The 20,579-nt window shown below is 38.5% G+C and overlaps 1 protein-coding gene across 4 annotated transcripts in view; it reads left to right on the forward strand.

Moving 5' to 3' along the window:
• LOC128229687 (A-kinase anchor protein 9-like) overlaps positions 1–12,959 on the forward strand; it is a 152,671-nt gene extending 139,712 nt beyond the window's left edge. For all 4 annotated transcript variants that reach the window (XM_052941479.1, XM_052941487.1, XM_052941496.1 and 1 more), the window contains 9 exons: positions 2,149–2,304; positions 3,112–3,287; positions 3,621–3,888; positions 5,189–5,708; positions 5,917–6,132; positions 6,759–6,939; positions 7,661–7,821; positions 9,444–9,470; positions 11,351–12,959. In XM_052941479.1, coding sequence (XP_052797439.1) covers positions 2,149–2,304; positions 3,112–3,287; positions 3,621–3,888; positions 5,189–5,708; positions 5,917–6,132; positions 6,759–6,939; positions 7,661–7,821; positions 9,444–9,470; positions 11,351–11,385 — 1,740 coding nt within the window. In that variant the 3' untranslated portion in view covers positions 11,386–12,959. The remainder of the gene's footprint in view (positions 1–2,148; positions 2,305–3,111; positions 3,288–3,620; positions 3,889–5,188; positions 5,709–5,916; positions 6,133–6,758; positions 6,940–7,660; positions 7,822–9,443; positions 9,471–11,350) is intronic.
• The last annotated feature ends 7,620 nt before the right edge of the window (positions 12,960–20,579 follow it).

Genomic DNA, 20,579 nt, shown 5'->3' on the forward strand with positions numbered 1-20,579 from the left:
CAAATTAATACATTGGCTATGCACATATTGTTAATGCAAGAATTGGTTGTGTATTAATAGGACAATGCTATATTCTACTCTAAATGGTGTCACCTCCAAATGGCCCCAAGCCAATAAACAAATACACAGGAAATTGGCCCCTGCAATGACACTAGTGTAATAAACAAGGGATATACAGCAGAGAATTAACATGACAATCTTCTTAAAACTAGGCAACTCAATATTTTCTTACAAATTTGGTTTTAGAGAAGAGATGTTAACAACATATGTTATTTATAAAAGATGGAAAATAGTTTATATTTATTAATTATATTTTGCAATTGCATTATAAATTAAAAAAAAACTATTTCTTTAGGACACTTTTCATCATTTGTTAATCAAATTGTTAAGAGTAGAGATATTTAATTTTAACCATGCAAAACATGTATTTTAACATCAAATAGTAAGTTTAATAGAACTCATATTCATTGTAATGCCTGGTTAATGGTTGGATGCATAGGATTTTTTTGTCATTTTTAAGTATCACAGCAGGGTCCCTGATACTTCCTGTGTATTGTTTATTGTCCCGACCTATTGGGGCTAACATTGTTACAATGGGTAATCTCATTACAAAAGTATGAATAAGCATTTTATCATTTTCTAAACATTCAAAATTAATGCCTGGTTAGTGGGCCATTTGGTAGGATAATTCCCGTTAGTGCTCTTTTTATAGATAAAGATAAATAGATACATTCAGTATCAAATGCTCAAACTAGGCTTTTAAGATGTTTATTTATGAAAAGTAATGAAATTAATCGTGAATATAGTTACGTAACATCTATACAGGAAAGTTACAGACAATTGCAATATCATCTAGATTAGGATTTATAAACTTTTTGATGAAGTTATAATGTAATGCATATATGAAAAATCTGTTTCTGAAGAAATAGCCTGAGCTTCTATTTTTAAATCTAATTAAGGCAAGGTATTTTTTTTCAACACTGCATGCATTTTTTCTTCTACTTTTAAATTACAATTACCTTTTTTATCATAAGCATTGGTTTTGCATTCAATGTTTGAATATATAATAGTGCTGTTCACTAAATATTTACTAAGGATTCAGAATTATTACTTTGTAATCACTAATTGACTTTAATTAAATGTCTGAATTACCAAAACAAATGTTTGGATGTTACAATAGTAGCACAATTATATTGATAACACCCCTATTTTCAAATATTGACTTACAAAGAATATTTATTGGATTTATTTAAGAAATGTTTTATTCTTATTTCACCTACATTAGAATTAAAAAGTTGACAAATATGACCAGTAAATGCTGGGTAGAAACCCATTGTCTTTAGTTACTGGCCCATTAAATGATGATCATCATAAAGTCATCAATAAATGCAGTATACTAAAATGTTTTATCACAAGTTAATCTGCTAGAGGAAATGATCTTATCAGTTAAATTAAATCAATATAGTAAGGCCAATCTGAGTGGACCAGGAAAATCTATACTGGCTTATCTAATAAACTACAGACTACATTAGTTTATCCTTAGTGCACAAATTGTTCACTACTAGTGCACTCCTAGTGAACAAGAGTGTAAAGTTTGGTCTTAACAGTACTGTAGATCTGTTTCTGGCGGGGAAAATGGATAGATATGTTTCTGGTGGGGAAAAAGGATAGATATGTTTCTGGCGGGAAAAAGGATGGATAAGTTTCTGGTGGGGAAAAAGGATAGATATGTTTCTTGCGGGGAAAAAGGATAGATAAGTTTCTTGCGGGGAAAAAGGATAGATAAGTTTCTGGTGGGGAAAAAGGATAGATATGTTTCAGGTGGGGAAAAAGGATACATATGTTTCTGGCAAGGTAAAAGGATTGATCTGTTTCTGGCAGGGGATAGATCTGTTTCTGGCGGGAAAAATGGATAGATATGTTTCTGATGGGGAAAAAGGATAGATCTGTTTCTGGCGGGGAAAATGGAAAGATATGTTTCTGGTGGGGAAAAAGGATAGATATGTTTCTGGCAAGGAAAATGGATAGATATGTTTCTGGTGGGGATAAAGGATAGATCTGTTTCTGATGAGAAAAAAAGGATTTTGTTTCATATCAGAAAGTAATTACATCAATTTTTTTATGTTATAATTTTGTTTTATTTTCTAGCGTGAGCAAGAGTTAGAAGTTCAACGCCTATCCAAGAAAGCATCACGTCTTGAAGATCAGTTGGCAACAAGCCAAGAACATGAGCTTCGTGCTGTACGAGATTTAGAGAAACTGCGCCTGGAGGTCGATGAACATCAGTCACATCATGACAACATGGTAAGTGTTTAATAAAAGTAGTCCAATTGCCACTTTAAGCCTTTAAAAAGGTAGTCCATTTGCCGTTGAAATCCTTTAAAAAACTGGCGCATTTGCCATGGTATATCTTTCAAAAAGTAGTCCATTTGCCATGGTAAGTCTTTCAAAAAGTAGTCCATTTGCCATGGTAAGTCTTCCAAAAAGTAGCCCATTTGCCATGGTAAGTCTTTCAAAAAGTAGCCCATTTGCCATGGTAAGTCTTTCAAAAAGTAGCCCATTTGCCATGCTTAGTCTTTCAAAAAGTAGCCCATTTGCCATGCTAAGTCTTTCAAAAAGTAGCCCATTTGCCATGGTAAGTCATTTTAAAAGTAGTCCATTTGCCATGGTAAGTCATTTTAAAAGTAGTCCATTTGCCATGTTAAGTCATTTCAAAAAGTAGTCCATTTGCCATGGTAAGTCTTTCAAAAAGTAGTCCATTTGCCATGGTAAGTCATTTTAAAAGTAGTCCATTTGCCATGGTAAGTCATTTTAAAAGTAGTCCATTTGTCATTGTAAGCCATTAAAAAAAGTAGTCCATTTGCCATGGTTAGTCATTTTAAAAGTAGTCCATTTGTCATTGTAAGCCATTAAAAAAGTAGTCCTTTGCTATGGTAAGTCATTCAAAAGTAGTCCATTTGTCATTGTAAGCCTTAAAAAAGTAAGCACTTTTCATGGTAAGTCTTTAAAAAAAGGAGTCCATTTTTTTCATGGAAAGCTTTTCAAAATGTAGTCTATTTTGCGCTTAAAAAGGTTTACATTTTTACCGAAGGTGTCTTTAAACGTGTTCAGGTATCTGCCCAAACGTCCCCACGAAGAGGTGAAGGCATTGATAGCTCGATGGATCTTGATACGTCTGAGCAGCGTGAGAAAATGTCTGTGTACCGCTCACAACTGGAGTCCATGTGTCAGAGTTTACATTATCTGGTACTGCGTTGTCGCGAACAGCTCAATATGGCCAGCCATAGGTATGGGATTTTTCTTTTCTAAACTTGTCGCCACTTTTAGTTAATTGATAAAATATTAAATATAATGTCTTATATGTCAGAGCCATTACTACCTCAAAATTGGTGTGTCAGAAAAGGCTCAGTTATGCAATCCAGGTTTGGGTGGCTGAAAAAAACTAAGGAAAATGTTACGAAACTTTGAAACCCTCCCGATATAAGTTTGATGTTTATTAAGCTTGATATGTCATCAGGCTAATGTACGCCCCTACTGTAATCTTGCATGTGTTGAGTTTGATGAAGAGGTTAACAAATTTGTATTTGATTCTTTGTAAACTTTATATTCTTGCTACACAGTGGATCGAGGTCAGGCGAGTCCAGTGACTACAACGTGCTTCAGCGCTCACTGCGCGACCTCCTCTCCGAGGTCAAACAGCTCCAGGAACTTGAAGGAGGGTTCATGACACACCCCTCGTCAACCGTCAACGAGCGTGTCTTGAGACATAACGAGGAGTTGACAAATTACGTTGCAAGGATCAGCGAGGAGAAAACAGAGCTACGTAACACACTGACGAGGCTCGAAGAAGAGATATGGAGATATCGGCAGATGGATGCAAAATATCAGGTTGGTATAAGTTTGTTGTTTCATTTGCTTATCATTTATAACATTTTTATGAGGGAGCAGTGGTCGAAAAAAGCACAAGCCCAAAAGTCTTGCAGTGGTTAAATGTTTGCAGGGCTTGCTCAAATTAATTCAGAATTTCAGATGGCTGGCCTTGTTAAAAAATTTAATGCCAAATAGGATTGGAGGAATTGGGGCTCTTCTAAAAAGTATAATTTCCCAGTTCTTAAGTTTACATGGTAGTTTTGCCTTTAGTTTCTCTAAAAAAATCATTTTTAGCTCAAATATTTTAAGAATAGGGAGAGCTATATACTACTCAACCTGGCATCAACTTGACACTTTGGTTTATACAGGGCCTTCCAACCATCCAACCTTCTTAAATAATTTAGTTTGATAACTCTATCTTGCATAAAATATTTAATTTGCCCTTTTATTATTCAACTTAAAAATGCTGGTTAAGGTTTCACATGTAAGCTGAGATATACGTCACTAACTCAGGAACTACTCGATGTAATGCATTGAAACTTTATACAATCAAGTATGATAACTCCGTCTTGCATATAATGCAAAAAAATCCCCTTCATTACCGGTATTTGGCTTATAAATTCAGGTTAAAGTTTTGCATGTAATCAAATTTTACAGTTATCCATGCATGTTTCACCAAACTTTTGCAATTCTTAAACTTAAAAGCAGCAGAATAGTCAGTCGGGTATGCTGTTGTTGCTTTAAGTTTAAGCTGCTTTTATTTAGTTGTGTTCTCACAATCATTTTTGCTCATTGAAATAAAAAGTGCTTACTTTGGTACAGATGCAAAAAGGTCCTGAATTGTTTTAATAGTTATCAGTATAGTCAATAGACCTGAGGTAATATAAAATGCACTGAAATAATGATATTGTGGCATTTTTTTTCATTTCATCATGGTATTTTATATATTTTCATATACGTTATAAAACCTATGTAATAACTATTGTGTATAGTAGTATAATTAGTGATAGACCCATTTTCTTAGCTTTGTTGTATTCTTTTTATGTTACATAATTGTGTAACTTTTCCATGTAGAGGAAAGTACATGTTTATAGTTTAAGAGTTAAAATCAAGACATTAGTATTTTAAGTTTATATTATACAAAATTTGCAGAATTTAACAAATTTCCCAATTTTGAAATGAGAAACAGTATCTGAGAATTGTATTTGAAACTATTTTGCTAATTTATGGTTTAAATTTTTTATCAGAAACATTTGTTACAGTATGATTTTAGTCTAATATTGATTTAAAATAATTCTTCAATTGATCTTTTTACCAGGCAATGCAGCGAACCAATGAGGTCTCCGACCACCAGATCTTGTCTGAGAGAGCCGATTGGGCAAAGGAGCGACTCTCCCTGCAGATGGCGCTCACTTCTGCAGAACGTGAAATTGGGTTGCTGCAAACCGACCTACGTGTAGAACGGGAGAGACGTGTTGCCGCGGGAAACACCGAAACCAAGGATACCGACAAAGTCAAAATCCAGAGGTTGTACGGAAAGTTCTTAAGAGCGGAGAGTTTCCGGAAAGCGTTAGTCTACCAGAAGAAATACTTGTTGTTGTTGCTAGGGGGGTTCCAGGATACAGAAGAAACGACGCTGGCACTACTATCGCGCATGGGTGCAGTGGATTCCCGGCAACGTTCGTCTCTGAGAGATAATGCCCGGCCACTCACTAAATTCAGGGGAGCAGTCAGGGTTGTTATTGCAATACAGAGGATGAGGTTCTTAGTGAAGAAGTGGCGCAGAGCTACGAGGGTTGGTTCTGAAGTTGTCGGGGGATCAGTGGACCAGTCCAATGGTAGGTGTTGACCTTTGTTTTGTGATACACATCCTGAATATAAGTATTAAATTTGTAATTCTGTCAAGTTAGAAAAAAATATGTTGGCAAAAGAGATTTGGCCTACATTTTTACAAATGCTTAAGAAAACATTTTTTTTAACAAAAACTGATTGCAAAAATTGATGTAATAACTAACAAGATTTACCTAATTTTTAAAACTGTTTCAGGTTATGTGCCAAATGCGGGTAGTTACTCTCCACCCCGTAACGGGCATGCTTCTCGTGTTACACCTGGTCACGCCCGATCATCGTCATCACCTCCCACCCATACAGCATACCGTCACATGTCCCCTGCCAGAACAGCATCACCAGCCATAGCGCGTACGGCGTCACCAGCAAGGGAGTATAATGGGACCAGTGACCACCACCATGCCAGAGGCCCAGGTTAGTTTTTCAAATATTAATTCCCCATTTTCCCACTTATGATGCTTATCAGCTCTTGTTCCCTGCACATCGAGTTGCTTGCGGGACAAACTTAATTCCTGGTAGAACAGCAAGAGATCAGTTAAAGAAAGTATCAATTACTCTAAAATTATTTATATTCAACTGACCCATTAGTTGTTCACATTTGCACATGTTCCACACCCATATTTTCCCTCTCTTCGAAGGGGTTTTGGTGTGGTATGAATGACCACCATGCATGTGGCATAAAATGGTTAGGTTGTTATTTGAAAGAACATATAATAACTATAAAGGATTATTTGAAAAATATAACTGTTGTGCATGTAATTTTAAAATTTCAACAGTCTGATAGACTTGATATTATGATAAGTTACCACTAATGGTTTTTATCTTGATTTTGACGAAAGTTGATAGCTTATTGAATCATCTTCGGGTATGTTTCCTGGGTAGAAACCTAAGCCTGTTTCCATTTTGAGAGGCCGTGAGAAAGTTGCCTTGATGGGGATCGAAACCAGTACCTTAAGTATGGGAAGCGGACAATTTATTATTTGTAACAAGGATTTGAGATTATATTATAAAATCGCATAATTTTCTCTTGCATTGAACAGGAAGTTCATTGAGTTCAGACCAAGGTCGCTTCCTGAGCCCAAGGTTTGACGTAGACGGTTACTCATCGTCCTCATACCAGTCCAACCAGCCATTCTCTATGACGAATGTTCCATGTACCCCACCCACCAAAGACTACAGCAGCACAACCAAATATACCTCACCCTCATCCGGTGCTAGACGGTACGCAACATTACGTTATTTATTCTTACGTGACGGACCATCTCTCAAAGAGCGTAATACAAAATATCGTATGATAAAGAATTTCAGTTAAAAATTCTGTCAGCATTACGAATCAAATTGAATGTTTCGCTTGCAAAATCAAATAAACTATGTTTTAACTGATAATATCTATACATCTTTTGCTTTGGAAATAGATACATTTATCACACAAACAAAACAATCTTCGATGAGTTTTGCCCCTTTTGACAATAACTATAACTTCAATTGACTTTGAGGTATTCTGTAAGAAAGACCCTTGGGCTTCATGCTGAAATTTACATCAGGATCTATTGAAAAACTATTTTGCATTTGTTAACTAATTTTACAGTGTTTTACCTTTAAAAATATCAGTGATTCTACAGTTTAGAATTAAACTTGATATTTTTCATTTATATCATTAAACCTATATCACATTATTATTCTATATTGCTGAATACATCCTGTAACAATGAATGTATCATCTTTACCATTATAATCATCATAATCAACATGGTCACCATTGCTATCATTATAATCACCAACATTATCATCATTGCTGTTGTTGTAATCATCATCATCATCATCATCATCATCATCATCATCATCATCATCGCCACCACCAACACCAATACCATCATCATCAATTAAGAAGTAAATTAGTGGCACCTCAACATGTAACATAAATGTACCTTACCATTTCCAGGAAAATCCTAACGTCAGCGAGCATCCCCGCCCCAAGTAGAGCCCTCTCATCTGGCCGGGTGCGATTCACACCAGACGAGGGCCGAGACTCACTAGGTGATTCAGACGACTATATCAATCGGCTAGAGAGCTTGCAGACTCGTCTAGGCACTCTGCAGAATGGTAGGCTAGCTTTGCAAGGCTTTTGAAGTGTGGATGGGCAGTAGGGGGTTAATCTATTGTATTCATCATTATACTGTGGTTTCTTTCAATGTTTTCATAAATTTAATAGTTAATCATTCCAGAAAAATGTCTTGGGTTACAGCTTATTTTATTGGCAGCAACCCTCAGAATTAAGCCTTATAGTGACATATTTAAAATGTCTTGTTTGTTGATGAAGTAGATGATCAGTATAGTTTTGAATACAAAAGATTTACTTTGCTGCCTTCGGTAAAACCATTCCCATTATGCATGTTAAATGTATACATATAAGCAGTATTATAGCAAATTGCATGGTCTATGTTGTAAGAATATTGCATCTTTATTCGGTTTTAAAATGATTTTAACCTTACACATACAAATATAAATAAGTGTGACTGTACAATGCTTGAAAAAAATATAACTAATTCTTTATACATCTTATTAGCAGAATTTCTAGTAAATTATGTTAAGCATTTTTACCCAGCGTTGTGAGTATTTCGGCTTTCAGGCAGTTCCATGCTTAACATAACGTTTTAAGTAAGCTGAGCTAGAATTTTTTTCCTTTTTCATTTTATTTAGACATAGATATAGGGTTTTTATTGTTGATTTATGGATGGCTTGTGTATTCAATGTTTACTGAATGTGTATAGGGTAGATAAAGAAGTCTGGTGTTATTTTATTGCCACATTTTCAAACTTTGAATTTAATTCTGTAGGCCATTAGGTATGTATTGGCAAGTTTGTAGGTAGTAAAAACAGAAATAACACCGATAATGGCAGCAGAAAATGTTTTTACGGTTCCAGGACTCTATATCACTAAAATATATAAACAGTTTCTCAATTTTCACCCATTTTACCACAAAACAGCACAAATTTATTAAATATCTCATGTGTATATGTGTATTGACAATTCTAGGCTTGTTTGGTGGAAATATTGCATTTACCGATTTAGTGACCATCTTGTGTCTTGTCCCTTTAAGGAATATTTAAAAATGATGTTTATTAACGTAACAAATAATAGAATGAGCTTAAAAAGTAGACGTAATTAACTTTGAATCCTGCTATGTTGTTCTGTGGAAAATATGAGTTGAGATGGAAATTGAGAAACGTCTGAAGTATTTTTGTGATATTGGGGGCTGTAGATGTAGAATATTCTGAGAGAAAGACGCGTGTAGCACCAATTAACAGTTGGAAATACGGCTGAAGTATTAAAAGATTTTAACCAATGGTTGCATGCCACTAAAATTTAAAATGGAGTCAGTACGGTCATTATAAGCTCGTCTGATTTTCGAAGAAAGTTTAATCTTCGCCTTATCTCAACCTCTGTTCAAGATATTTCAATGCAACTTTGTACACATGTTGCCAGAGATAATAGCCACATGAACAGCAAGGCCTATAACTCTGGTTTTGAGTAATTGTTGAGTTATGCCCCTTGTTTGACTGTAAAAATATTGACGAAGGTTTAGCGATCGCTCCGCACGCTCCTGTTTTAATTATAATTGTGTCAGAAATAACAGCATGGTTTAAAATCTTTGAATGCATGTCTTAAGTTAACAATATTGAATCTAAATGTAAGGGTAGTTGAGTTATATTACTGTGTTTTAGAGCTAGGACTAATTATTTCCATAGATGGTAAGAATTTCACAGAAAATAGTGAATGATATTTTCGCAGTCTGGGAAATCTCAAATCTTTTCATTTTCAAGAGTTTAAGCATCAGTGCACCTGTACCGAATTGCAACACACACAAAAAATATTTACCATATTTTACTCTGAAGTAAGATTTTTTTTTTTTTAAAGATTATTCATTTCTTAAGTAGTTTTGTACAAGAAATTTAAAGACGTTTTCAGCTTTTTTCTGCTAGTATATGACAAAATGACACTCTCTTTGGAGTGATAAATAAATGCTTAACAAGAGTCGAAAACTAATAAGTTTGGACTGTTACTTTTGATATCTCTTTGTACATTACATTTCCTGTTTTCATCACACGACTATTAAGATATGGGAAAGTTTGCAAGGTTAAATTGTGCATATATGACTTTCAGCAACACGGGCGTGGCGCACACTTCTAAACTCCCAGTTCTATTGCCACTGGTATATATTTAGGGATGTGTTTCCCGGGCGTGTATAGACCCAAGCTGTTTTTGCATCTGTCAATGTTCTCCTACTAAATTATCCTCGGCCTTTTCTGTACCTAAATATCAAAGTTCAAAACTTGCTTAGGGCAATATGAAGAACGCCAATGATTGTCATGTTTATATAGCTAACTTAGTTCTCATCCTACAAGTGAATTGTCCATGATATTACCTTTCAAAAACCGTCTTCAAACTTTCAAAATTTAACTCTCAAGGGTATGTACATGTAATAAGAAGGTTAAACCAAAACAATATTTCATGTGATAAGGGAGGTAATTAGGGTATCTATTGTGATGTTTTCTTAAGATTTATCTTTCCTCTCTTAAAATCCCCTTTAATTGGCACAATAAAGGTTGATGCAAAAAAAAAAATTGTTTATTTCAATTACCAGGTAATAATAATATTGATTTACTCATTTCACTTTTATAATCAATATAGGTTGATGTCAAAAAAATAAATATTTATTTAAACGCATTATTGTGTTTTACGCGTTTGACATTATGGTAAAAAAAATGTTAATTTTAATGCATTATTATGTTATCTTTTCACTTTCATGAGCAAAAGAAAGAAAAGCAAATGTTTTGTTAACAGATAATAAAATATTAGCATTTATGTACAGTATTTTTCAATTAATGGATGCGTGGCCACAAATTCTCCAGGAGAAAGAAACTCAAATATATTGTTAATATTTTTCTATTAATTTATATGTTGTGTGCCTTAAAGATTACATATTGTTGTTAATCACATGTGCTATATTTTATAATCCTTAAAAGTCTGTTGGATTTGTATACTATCAAAAAGTATTACCAAATTGTTCATGAGCCATGAAAACATTGACAGATGCAAAGAATGTCACATCCCTGAAATTGTTTTGCTATGCACCTCGTTCAAAAACGCATTACAATGTCACAGTGCTATTTAAGACGCCTCTCTATTACCTGTCACTCAGAAGTAGTGTTTCACGCTTGGGACCAGTTTTAATATTTGTTATATGTTTAGACTTGCGATTCGTGGGATTACAGATAATTAAGATGGCTTATATTTCACATAAAAGCATTTTCACATACTAACAAACTGTTTGTTATGTTTGGTTTAACCCTGTCAATGATGTTCAATAATTATCATCACCTTCAATGCTTAATGTCTACTTGTCTTCATGTACTTTGAAATCTGTTAATTTGTTTTCTGTTTCAAAACATTATATCTGTTTCTAAAGTCTGTTTCAAGTTTCTTCAACTACTCAAATTGGCGCTTATACAATAATTTGTTTTTCTTGCTCTTGCCTAAAGATCCTCTGTGGAATTACCAGAGTAACTAAAAACTGCTTTGATATTATTCTCTTTTAACAAATAAAACAAACATTCTCTTAATTTTGCAGGTAAGAAGACAAGCTGGAGACAGGCTTGGAGATAACTGTGTTCACCTGGGGTCATGTGAATGTCATGTGACCTAGTTGCTAGGAAACAATTTCAAGTTGTTGCAAAAAGACACAGGAAACCGGATTACTAGGAGACAACAAACATCTGGTTGCTAGGATACGAGAAGCATCTTGTTGCTAGGAGACGAGCATCATCTAGTTGTTAAGAGACAATGCCAATTGATTGCTAGGAGAAAAGATACAAATGGTTGCTAGGAGACAAAGCGCAACTTGTTGCTAGGAGACAAGAAACATCTTGTTGCTAGGAGATACTGTCAAGTTGTTGCTAGGATACATAGGTTGTATCAGGTTCCTGTATGGCACCTTGTGCTTATAATGATGACCGGAAACCATTTTGACTTCAGGAAGGAGGACAAATTGAATGTTAACAAGCCATAATGGCTGTATACAGTGACCATGTGACAGTGTGGATGGTTTCTAGGGATCAAATTCTTTGATTTTCTTGTTCATATTATTTTAAGCAGAGACTAAACATTTATTTTATTGTGTGTCAAAGTTCTAGAATTGAACAATTGATTGTTATTTTGGACACAAATTATGTCTCAAGAAATTTGGCATAATGTTTTTATAGATTAATGAAATGTTATAACTGTGATATTAGATTATTGCACTTAGAAAGTAGTTCTAGAGTTGTACTAGGTGACATTTGTGTTAGGTGTAGGAAATATTGAAAACATTTTTTGCTTAATTTATGAATGTCACAAATATTGGTTTATTACAAGGGGCCAATACGTCCAGTAATATTTATGAGCCTAAACTGCCACTTTGATTATGCCATAAATTATCGTTACAGAAGTATTTTTGCTGTTGTATTAACCATTACTGTGCTCAGCATGGCTGTGTGTACAGATAATATTTCAATGGATGTCCATGTAAATTGAAAAACACTGTAATGTTAAGTTTGAGTGTAAACTTATTATTATATTTTTTAGCTATGTTTTTGTGAGATTTACATATGTTGTATTTTGTCTTAAGCGATGTTGACTAAAATTGAAATCCGTCCATATATTTTATGCAGCTTTGTTTTTCATTAGCAATGTTAGTCTTAATTGTATATGTCGATCTAGTTCCATCATATATTCCTAAACAAATATCTCAAGAAAGGCCTTAAATATTTTATGATTGTCTATCTATCTTGATAATTGTCTGAAATTGTATCCTTTAAAAAGGCCTATGATTCTACAATATACATGATATTCCATTAGATTTGTTGAACATTAGACAGAGCATTAAACTTTTATTTTATAGATCTGCACTAAGTAGATGTCATTGATCTTATTGAATTATTTGTTGCATTTCAGAACTTTCTGGATTATAAAACTTTGGCCTAAAACATTTTATCACTTTGTTCCTTATAAAGTGAATTTACAATGAGAAATGTTTAGCCTATTGATAAAACTTTAGATGTGTATTTATATGTATATACATGTAGCATTTTACTTATTGAAATTAACTTATTTTTTGTGTACATTGTATATAGATTTGCACATAAGATGTACAATGTATGATAACATATGCATAGTGACTCATTAAAAGTATGAACCGATGATTTCTTTCGTTTTAACATTTATATTTTTTTTACCGTTGTTCAGAAACATCTTCTATTGACACAGGCCAAGAAGAGAGAGAATGGTCACCTCATTTGGATGAAAGAGTGGTCACCTCGTTTCACTGATAGAGAGCCACCTCGTTTCACTGATAGAGTGGTCACCTCATTTGGCTAAGAGATTGGTCACCTCATTTGGCTAAGAGAGTGGTCACCTCATTTGACAGAGTGTGATCACCGATTTTGACCAAGAGTGCTTACCTCATTTAGCTAAGAGAGTGGTCACCTCATTTGCAAATTGCTCACCTCATTTAGAAGAGAGAGTGGTCACCTCATTTAGAAGAGAGAGTGGTCACCTCATTTAGAAGAGAGAGTGGTCACCTCATTTAGATGAGAGAATGGTCACCTCATTTAGAAGAGAGAGTGGTCACCTCATTTAGATGAGAGAATGGTCACCTCATTTAGAAGAGAGAATGGTCACCTCATTTAGATGAGAGAATGGTCACCTCATTTAGAAGAGAGAATGGTCACCTCATTTAGATGAGAGAATGGTCACCTCATTTAGATGAGAGAATGGTCACCTCATTTAGATGAGAGAGTGATCACCTCATTTAGATGAGACAGTAGTCACCTCATTTAGATGAGAGAGTGATCACCTCATTTAGATGAGAGAGTGGTCACCTCATTTAGATGAGAGAATGGTCACCTCATTTAGATGAGAGAATGGTCACCTCATTTAGAAGAGAGAATGGTCACCTCATTTAGAAGAGAGAGTGGTCACCTCATTTAGAAGAGAGAATGGTCACCTCATTTAGAAGAGAGAATGGTCACCTCATTTAGAAGAGAGAATGGTCACCTCATTTAGAAGAGAGAGTGGTCACCTCATTTAGAAGAGAGAGTGGTCACCTCATTTAGAAGAGAGAATGGTCACCTCATTTAGAAGAGAGAATGGTCACCTCATTTAGAAGAGAGAATGGTCACCTCATTTAGAAGAGAGAATGGTCACCTCATTTAGAAGAGAGAATGGTCACCTCATTTAGAAGAGAGAATGGTCACCTCATTTAGAAGAGAGAATGGTCACCTCATTTAGAAGAGAGAGTGGTCACCTCATTTAGATGAGAGAATGGTCACCTCATTTAGAAGAGAGAATGGTCACCTCATTTAGAAGAGAGAATGGTCACCTCATTTAGAAGAGAGAATGGTCACCTCATTTAGAAGAGAGAATGGTCACCTCATTTAGAAGAGAGAGTGGTCACCTCATTTAGAAGAGAGAGTGGTCACCTCATTTAGAAGAGAGTGGTCACCTCATTTAGAAGAGAGAATGGTCACCTCATTTAGAAGAGAGAATGGTCACCTCATTTAGAAGAGAGAGTGGTCACCTCATTTAGATGAGAGAGTAGTCACCTCATTTAGATGAGAGAGTGATCACCTCATTTAGATGAGAGAGTGGTCACCTCATTTAGAAGAGAGAGTGGTCACCTCATTTAGAAGAGAGAATGGTCACCTCATTTAGAAGAGAGAATGGTCACCTCATTTTGATGAGAAAATGGTCACCTCATTTAGATGAGAGAGTGGTCACCTCATTAGGATGAGAGAGTGGTCACCTCATTTGGCTGATAGAATGGTCACCTCATTTTGCTGTGACAGTGTTCACCGCATTTGGATGATAGAATGGTGACCTTATTTGGCTGAGAGTGTCACCACATTTAGCTGAGAGAGTGGTCACCGCATTTGGCTGAGAGAGTGGCCACTTCATTTGGCTGAGAGAGTGGTCACCGCATTTGGCTGAGAGAGTGGCCACCGCATTTGGCTGAGAGAGTGGTCACCACATCTGGCTGAGAGAGTGGCCACCTCATTTCGCTGAGAGAGTGGTCACCACATTTGGCTGAGAGAGTGGTCACCGCATTTGGCTGAGAGAGTGGACACCACATTTGGCTGAGAGAGTGGACACCACATCTTGCTGAGAGAGTGGCCACCTCATTTCGCTGAGAGAGTGGTCACCACATTTGGCTGAGAGAGTGGTCACCACATTTGGCTGAGAGAGTGGACACCACATTTGGCTGAGAGAGTGGTCACCACATTTGGCTGAAAGAGTGGACACCACATTTGGCTGAGAGAGTGGTCACCGCATTTGGCTGAGAGAGTGGTCACCACATTTGGCTGAGAGAGTGGTCACCACATTTGGCTGAGAGAGTGGCCACCTCATTTGGCTGAGAGAGTGGTCACCACATTTGGCTGAGAGAGTGGCCACCTCATTTGGCTGAGAGAGTGGCCACCTCATTTGGCTGAGAGAGAGGTCACCTCATTTCGCTGAGAGAGTGGTCACCACATTTGGCTGAGAGAGTGGCCACCACATTTGGCTGAGAGAGTGGCCACCTCATTTGGCTGAGAGAGTGGCCACCTCATTTGGCTGAGAGAGTGGCCACCACCTTTGGCTGAGAGAAAGTGGTCACCTCATTTGGCTGAGAGAGTGGCCACCTCATTTGGCTGAGAGAGTGGCCACCTCATTTGGCTGAGAGAGTGGCCACCGCATTTGGCTGAGAGAGTGGTCACCACATTTGGCTGATAGAGTGGTCACCTCATTTGGCTGAGAGTGGACACCACATTTGGCTGAGAGAGTGGTCACCTCATCTAGCTGAGTGAGCTGGCACTTAATAAGGCGAGAGAGTGACCACCTCATTTGGCCGAGCGAGTGGTCACCTCATTTGGCCAAGCGAGTGGTCACCTCATAAGAGGAGCGAGTGGTCACCTCATTTGGCCGAGAGAGTGGTCACCCCATTTTGGCGAGAGAGTGGTGACCTCATTTGGCCGAGCGAGTGGTCACCTCTTAAGACGAGAGAGTGGTCACCTCATAAGACTAGAGAGTTGTCACCTCATATATTAAATGATTCAAATGAAATTTGTTCACAATTTCTACTGATGAAGGCAACAGTTAAAATCCATATTAATATCATGATAGGCTGAATGTTTGTAAAATTATTCTTGATCAGCTCGTTTTCGAAGAATAAAAATTGTGGTATTGGTATAGCGTCGGTATTGTCATGTAAAACTAACCTTGGCCACAGGGGCACGTTGACCTTGGCCATAACTCTTAAACCGTTCAAGAAAAACGTGTACACATGTTGCCAGAGACGAAACGCACAATAAAAATTGACTTAATATAAACCACTAAATAATCGCTGTCGTTCGTTTGCTCCGCGGCGCTCTTACCATTGGCCAATCATATCCCATGGTTTAAAAAATGTGAAAAAAAACAAAATTTCTTATCATGTTTTGTCCAAATATAATAACAATGACTCTGATCTCAATGTTAGTGGAAAACATTGTTGCTCGCATGTACTATCTTAACAATATACATGTACTCGGATTTGAGCCTTTATTCTTTAAAAGAAGCTTACGCGTTTGAGCCCTGATTTCGTTCCCGCTTCTTATCTGAAGTCAAGGGTTGGGATGTTGGGCTCAGTTGCCATCGATTTCGGGTTATTTCAATTCGGCGAGCACGCTACTGTTTCATAACTATGAAATACACTTTATAAACACCATAGATCTTCATATATCAACAAACAAGTATTTGGGTAGCATGTTTACGTCGTCAAGGCGACGAATATATCCCACGTTGGACGCTAGTTATGTCACGGTCACTTTACAAGGTCAAGAGTTTTAAGGCCGGTATTCAGAGAGTACGCTGTCGGCGCCCACTGCCCGCTGCCCGCATTACAAAATAGAAACAATCTTCCAAGTTCCATGTGCCCCAGTTCTTCTACAGATAATGGTATTTTTTATTCAGAAATTTATAAACTAATTATTTGTTCATTTGATTTCAATAATCATTTTTGTTTTCACATTTACAGAAACTTAAACTTAATATTTAAATATGCAATCATAGCAAAGGCTGTATTAAATGTTTCATTTCCATGTTGAAAAACGATCAATTGAACACACATTACATTTTAAAGTTTCATTATCCGGATGTTTTCCTTTTTTAATGTGTTGTGTGCATTAAAATTCATTTATTGTTAATGAAATAATGGTTTTGGCACTATTTCTATTTTAATTATCCGGTTATGCGTCATCAACCGCTGAATTCACTTACTGCGTCAATCGGAACACCTCGGCCATTATCCAACATAATTGTTTATCTCGAAGCTTGCCGGAGATGGCCGAGTTGTTACGATTGTCATTGCAGGTATATGTGCATAAATCGGACGCGGATTGGAAGCTCAAGTTGGCGGATTATACCAACAGTATGAAACTGGTTGGATTTTAATTTACGTGGATTGCGGACGCGGATAGCGGCGACCGTACACATATAATACCGATCCAAGCCCTGCATTTTGTGACCGTTCTATATTTTTTACGCATTAAAAATAGTGATGAAACTTTGCTTACGTGTTTTAGTCATGAAAACAATATGTAAAGCCCATGTTTAAACCATGCCATTTCAAGGTCATAACGCCCTTACATGCGGCGGGAATACAGTCGAACCCCTTTGGCTCCAACTCTCTTGGCTCGATTCCTCGTTGGCTCGAACTATAACCGATTTCTTTATACTGAAGGTAATCACTCCCGCTTGGCTCGAATTTTCCGAAGCTCGAGGTATTTTCGCCGGTCCCTGGGAGTTCGAGCTAACGGGGTTCGACTGTATAGCTGTTGTTCGGAGTGCCCTGCTATTATTTGTTGTTCGTATCAGAGTATTAAATGATCAAACACCGTTGTCGAGGGGCGATTTGCTTTTACGTCAATTGGGTAACCAGTTAGTTTTGTCCGCTTAAAGATTTAATTCAAAATATTTGATAGACAACTAAACAAACAAATTAGCGAATAATTGAATTGCATATTCAATATTTGAACAGCTTAAGAGATATATCTTCTCTTTGGGAAGTTTGTTAAATGGAAATTCTCATAAATCGAAATAAGGTACAAATGTACGCAATGAAATCGTTGGGTACTCGAATTTGGTTCATTTGGGCCCATATTAAATACGGAAAGGCGCATTCGAAGGGAGTTGTTTTAAGGTCTGCCCGTGCCCGCTGACTGCATATAGCTTCACGTACTCCACCGCATCCCTTGTGAAGTGCCAAGAGGAACCTTGTAGCTGAATGGAGGAAAATCAGGCTCATTATTGAACAAGGTTTAATGCCAAAGATAATAATCCACCCCCTAAACAGTGGCTGTTTAACAACGATGAAAGTCATCTTAAGTGTTACACAAGCGAGAAAAGATAAGGAAGAATGGTCAGTCCCGGTCAAATGGGGACCGACAGGGCACTGTGCATGTCACCTTGGTTCGGTTGCAATGTGTAAAACCCCCAGGAAGACTTCGAGCCTCAACTTTGACCACTATGCTATCCAATCCGATGAAATTAAGAAGAATTATTCAAAGAAAAATCCATGCATATATGTCTATATTCTGGTACTCTGGTACAGGGGAGAGGTCATGCCACTACCCTATGACCAAAGCCCCCACCAAATAATCAATATCGATTAAGGCAAAAATGTACTAAGATTATTTAATAACCATAATGAATACTTAATTTATCTGTACAAAAGTTACCTGTGTTTAAAGTGAGGTCATTGTGGACAGTAAGGGCTACCACCTTGGTGGGGTCATCGTGGACAGTAAGGGCTGCCACCTTGGTGTGGCCATTGTGGACAGTAAGGGCTTCCACCTTGGTGTGGCCATTGTGGACAGTAAGGGCTACCACCTTGGTGTGGCCATTGTGGCCAGTAAGGGCTTCCACCTTGGTGTGGCCATTGTGGCCAGTAAGGGCTTCCACCTTGGTGTGGCCATTGTGGACAGTAAGGGCTTCCACCTTGGTGTGGCCATTGTGGACAGTAAGGGCTTCCACCTTGGTGTGGCCATTGTGGACAGTAAGGGCTACCACCTTGGTGTGGCCATTGTGGACAGTAAGGGCTTCCACCTTGGTGTGGCCATTGTGGACAGTAAGGGCTTCCACCTTGGTGTGGCCATTGTGGACAGTAAGGGCTTCCACCTTGGTGTGGCCATTGTGGCCAGTAAGGGCTACCACCTTGGTGTGGCCATCGTGGACAGTAAGGGCTACCTACTTGGTGTGGCCATCGTGGACAGTAAGGGCTTCCACCTTGGTGTGGCCATCGTGGACAGTAAGGGCTACCACCTTGGTGTGGCCATCGTGGACAGTAAGGGCTTCCACCTTGGTGTGGCCATCGTGGACAGTAAGGGCTTCCACCTTGGTGTGGCCATTGTGGACAGTAAGGGCTTCCACCTTGGTGTGGCCATTGTGGACAGTAAGGGCTACCACCTTGGTGTGGCCATTGTGGACAGTAAGGGCTACCACCTTGGTGTGGCCATTGTGGACAGTAAGGGCTACCACCTTGGTGTGGCCATTGTGGACAGTAAGGGCTTCCACCTTGGTGTGGCCATTGTGGACAGTAAGGGCTACCACCTTGGTGTGGCCATCATGGACAGTAAGGGCTACCACCTTGGTGTGGCCATTGTGGACAGTAAGGGCTTCCACCTTGGTGTGGCCATTGTGGACAGTAAGGGCTTCCACCTTGGTGTGGTCATTGTGGACAGTAAGGGCTTCCACCTTGGTGTGGTCATTGTGGACAGTAAGGGCTACCACCTTGGTGTGGCCATTGTGGACAGTAAGGGCTTCCACCTTGGTGTGGTCATTGTGGACAGTAAGGGCTTCCACCTTGATGTGGTCATTGTGGACAGTAAGGGCTACCACCTTGGTGTGGCCATTGTGGACAGTAAGGGCTTCCACCTTGGTGTGGCCATTGTGGACAGTAAGGGCTACCACCTTGGTGTGGCCATCGTGGACAGTAAGGGCTACCACCTTGGTGTGGCCATTGTGGACAGTAAGGGCTACCACCTTGGTATGGCCATTGTGGCCAGTAAGGGCTGGACAGTAAGGGCTTCCACCTTGGTGTGGCCATTGTTGACAGTAAGGGCTACCACCTTGGTGCGGTCATCGTGGACAGTAAGGGCTACCACCTTGGTGTGGCCATTGTGGACAGTAAGGGCTTCCACCTTGGTGTGGCCATTGTGGACAGTAAGGGGTGTGGCCATTGTGGACAGTAAGGGGTTCCACCTTGGTGTGGCCATTGTGGACAGTAAGGGCTTCCACCTTGGTGTGGCCATTGTGGACAGTAAGGGCTTCCACCTTGGTGTGGCCATTGTGGACAGTAAGGGGTTCCACCTTGGTGTGGCCATTGTGGACAGTAAGGGCTACCACCTTGGTGTGGCCATTGTGGACAGTAAGGGCTTCCACCTTGGTGTGGCCATTGTGGACAGTAAGGGCTTCCACCTTGGTGTGGCCATTGTGGACAGTAAGGGCTTCCACCTTGGTGTGGCCATTGTGGACAGTAAGGGCTTCCACCTTGGTGTGGCCATTGTGGACAGTAAGGGCTACCACCTTGGTGTGGCCATTGTGGACAGTAAGGGCTTCCACCTTGGTGTGGCCATTGTGGACAGTAAGGGCTTCCACCTTGGTGTGGCCATTGTGGACAGTAAGGGCTTCCACCTTGGTGGGACCATTGTGGACAGTAAGGGCTACCACCTTGGTGTGGCCATTGTGGACAGTAAGGGCTACCACCTTGGTGGGACCATTGTGGACAGTAAGGGCTTCCACCTTGGTGG

The sequence above is a fragment of the Mya arenaria genome, chromosome 1, assembly GCF_026914265.1.
Source record: "Mya arenaria isolate MELC-2E11 chromosome 1, ASM2691426v1".
NCBI lineage: Eukaryota > Metazoa > Mollusca > Bivalvia > Myida > Myidae > Mya > Mya arenaria.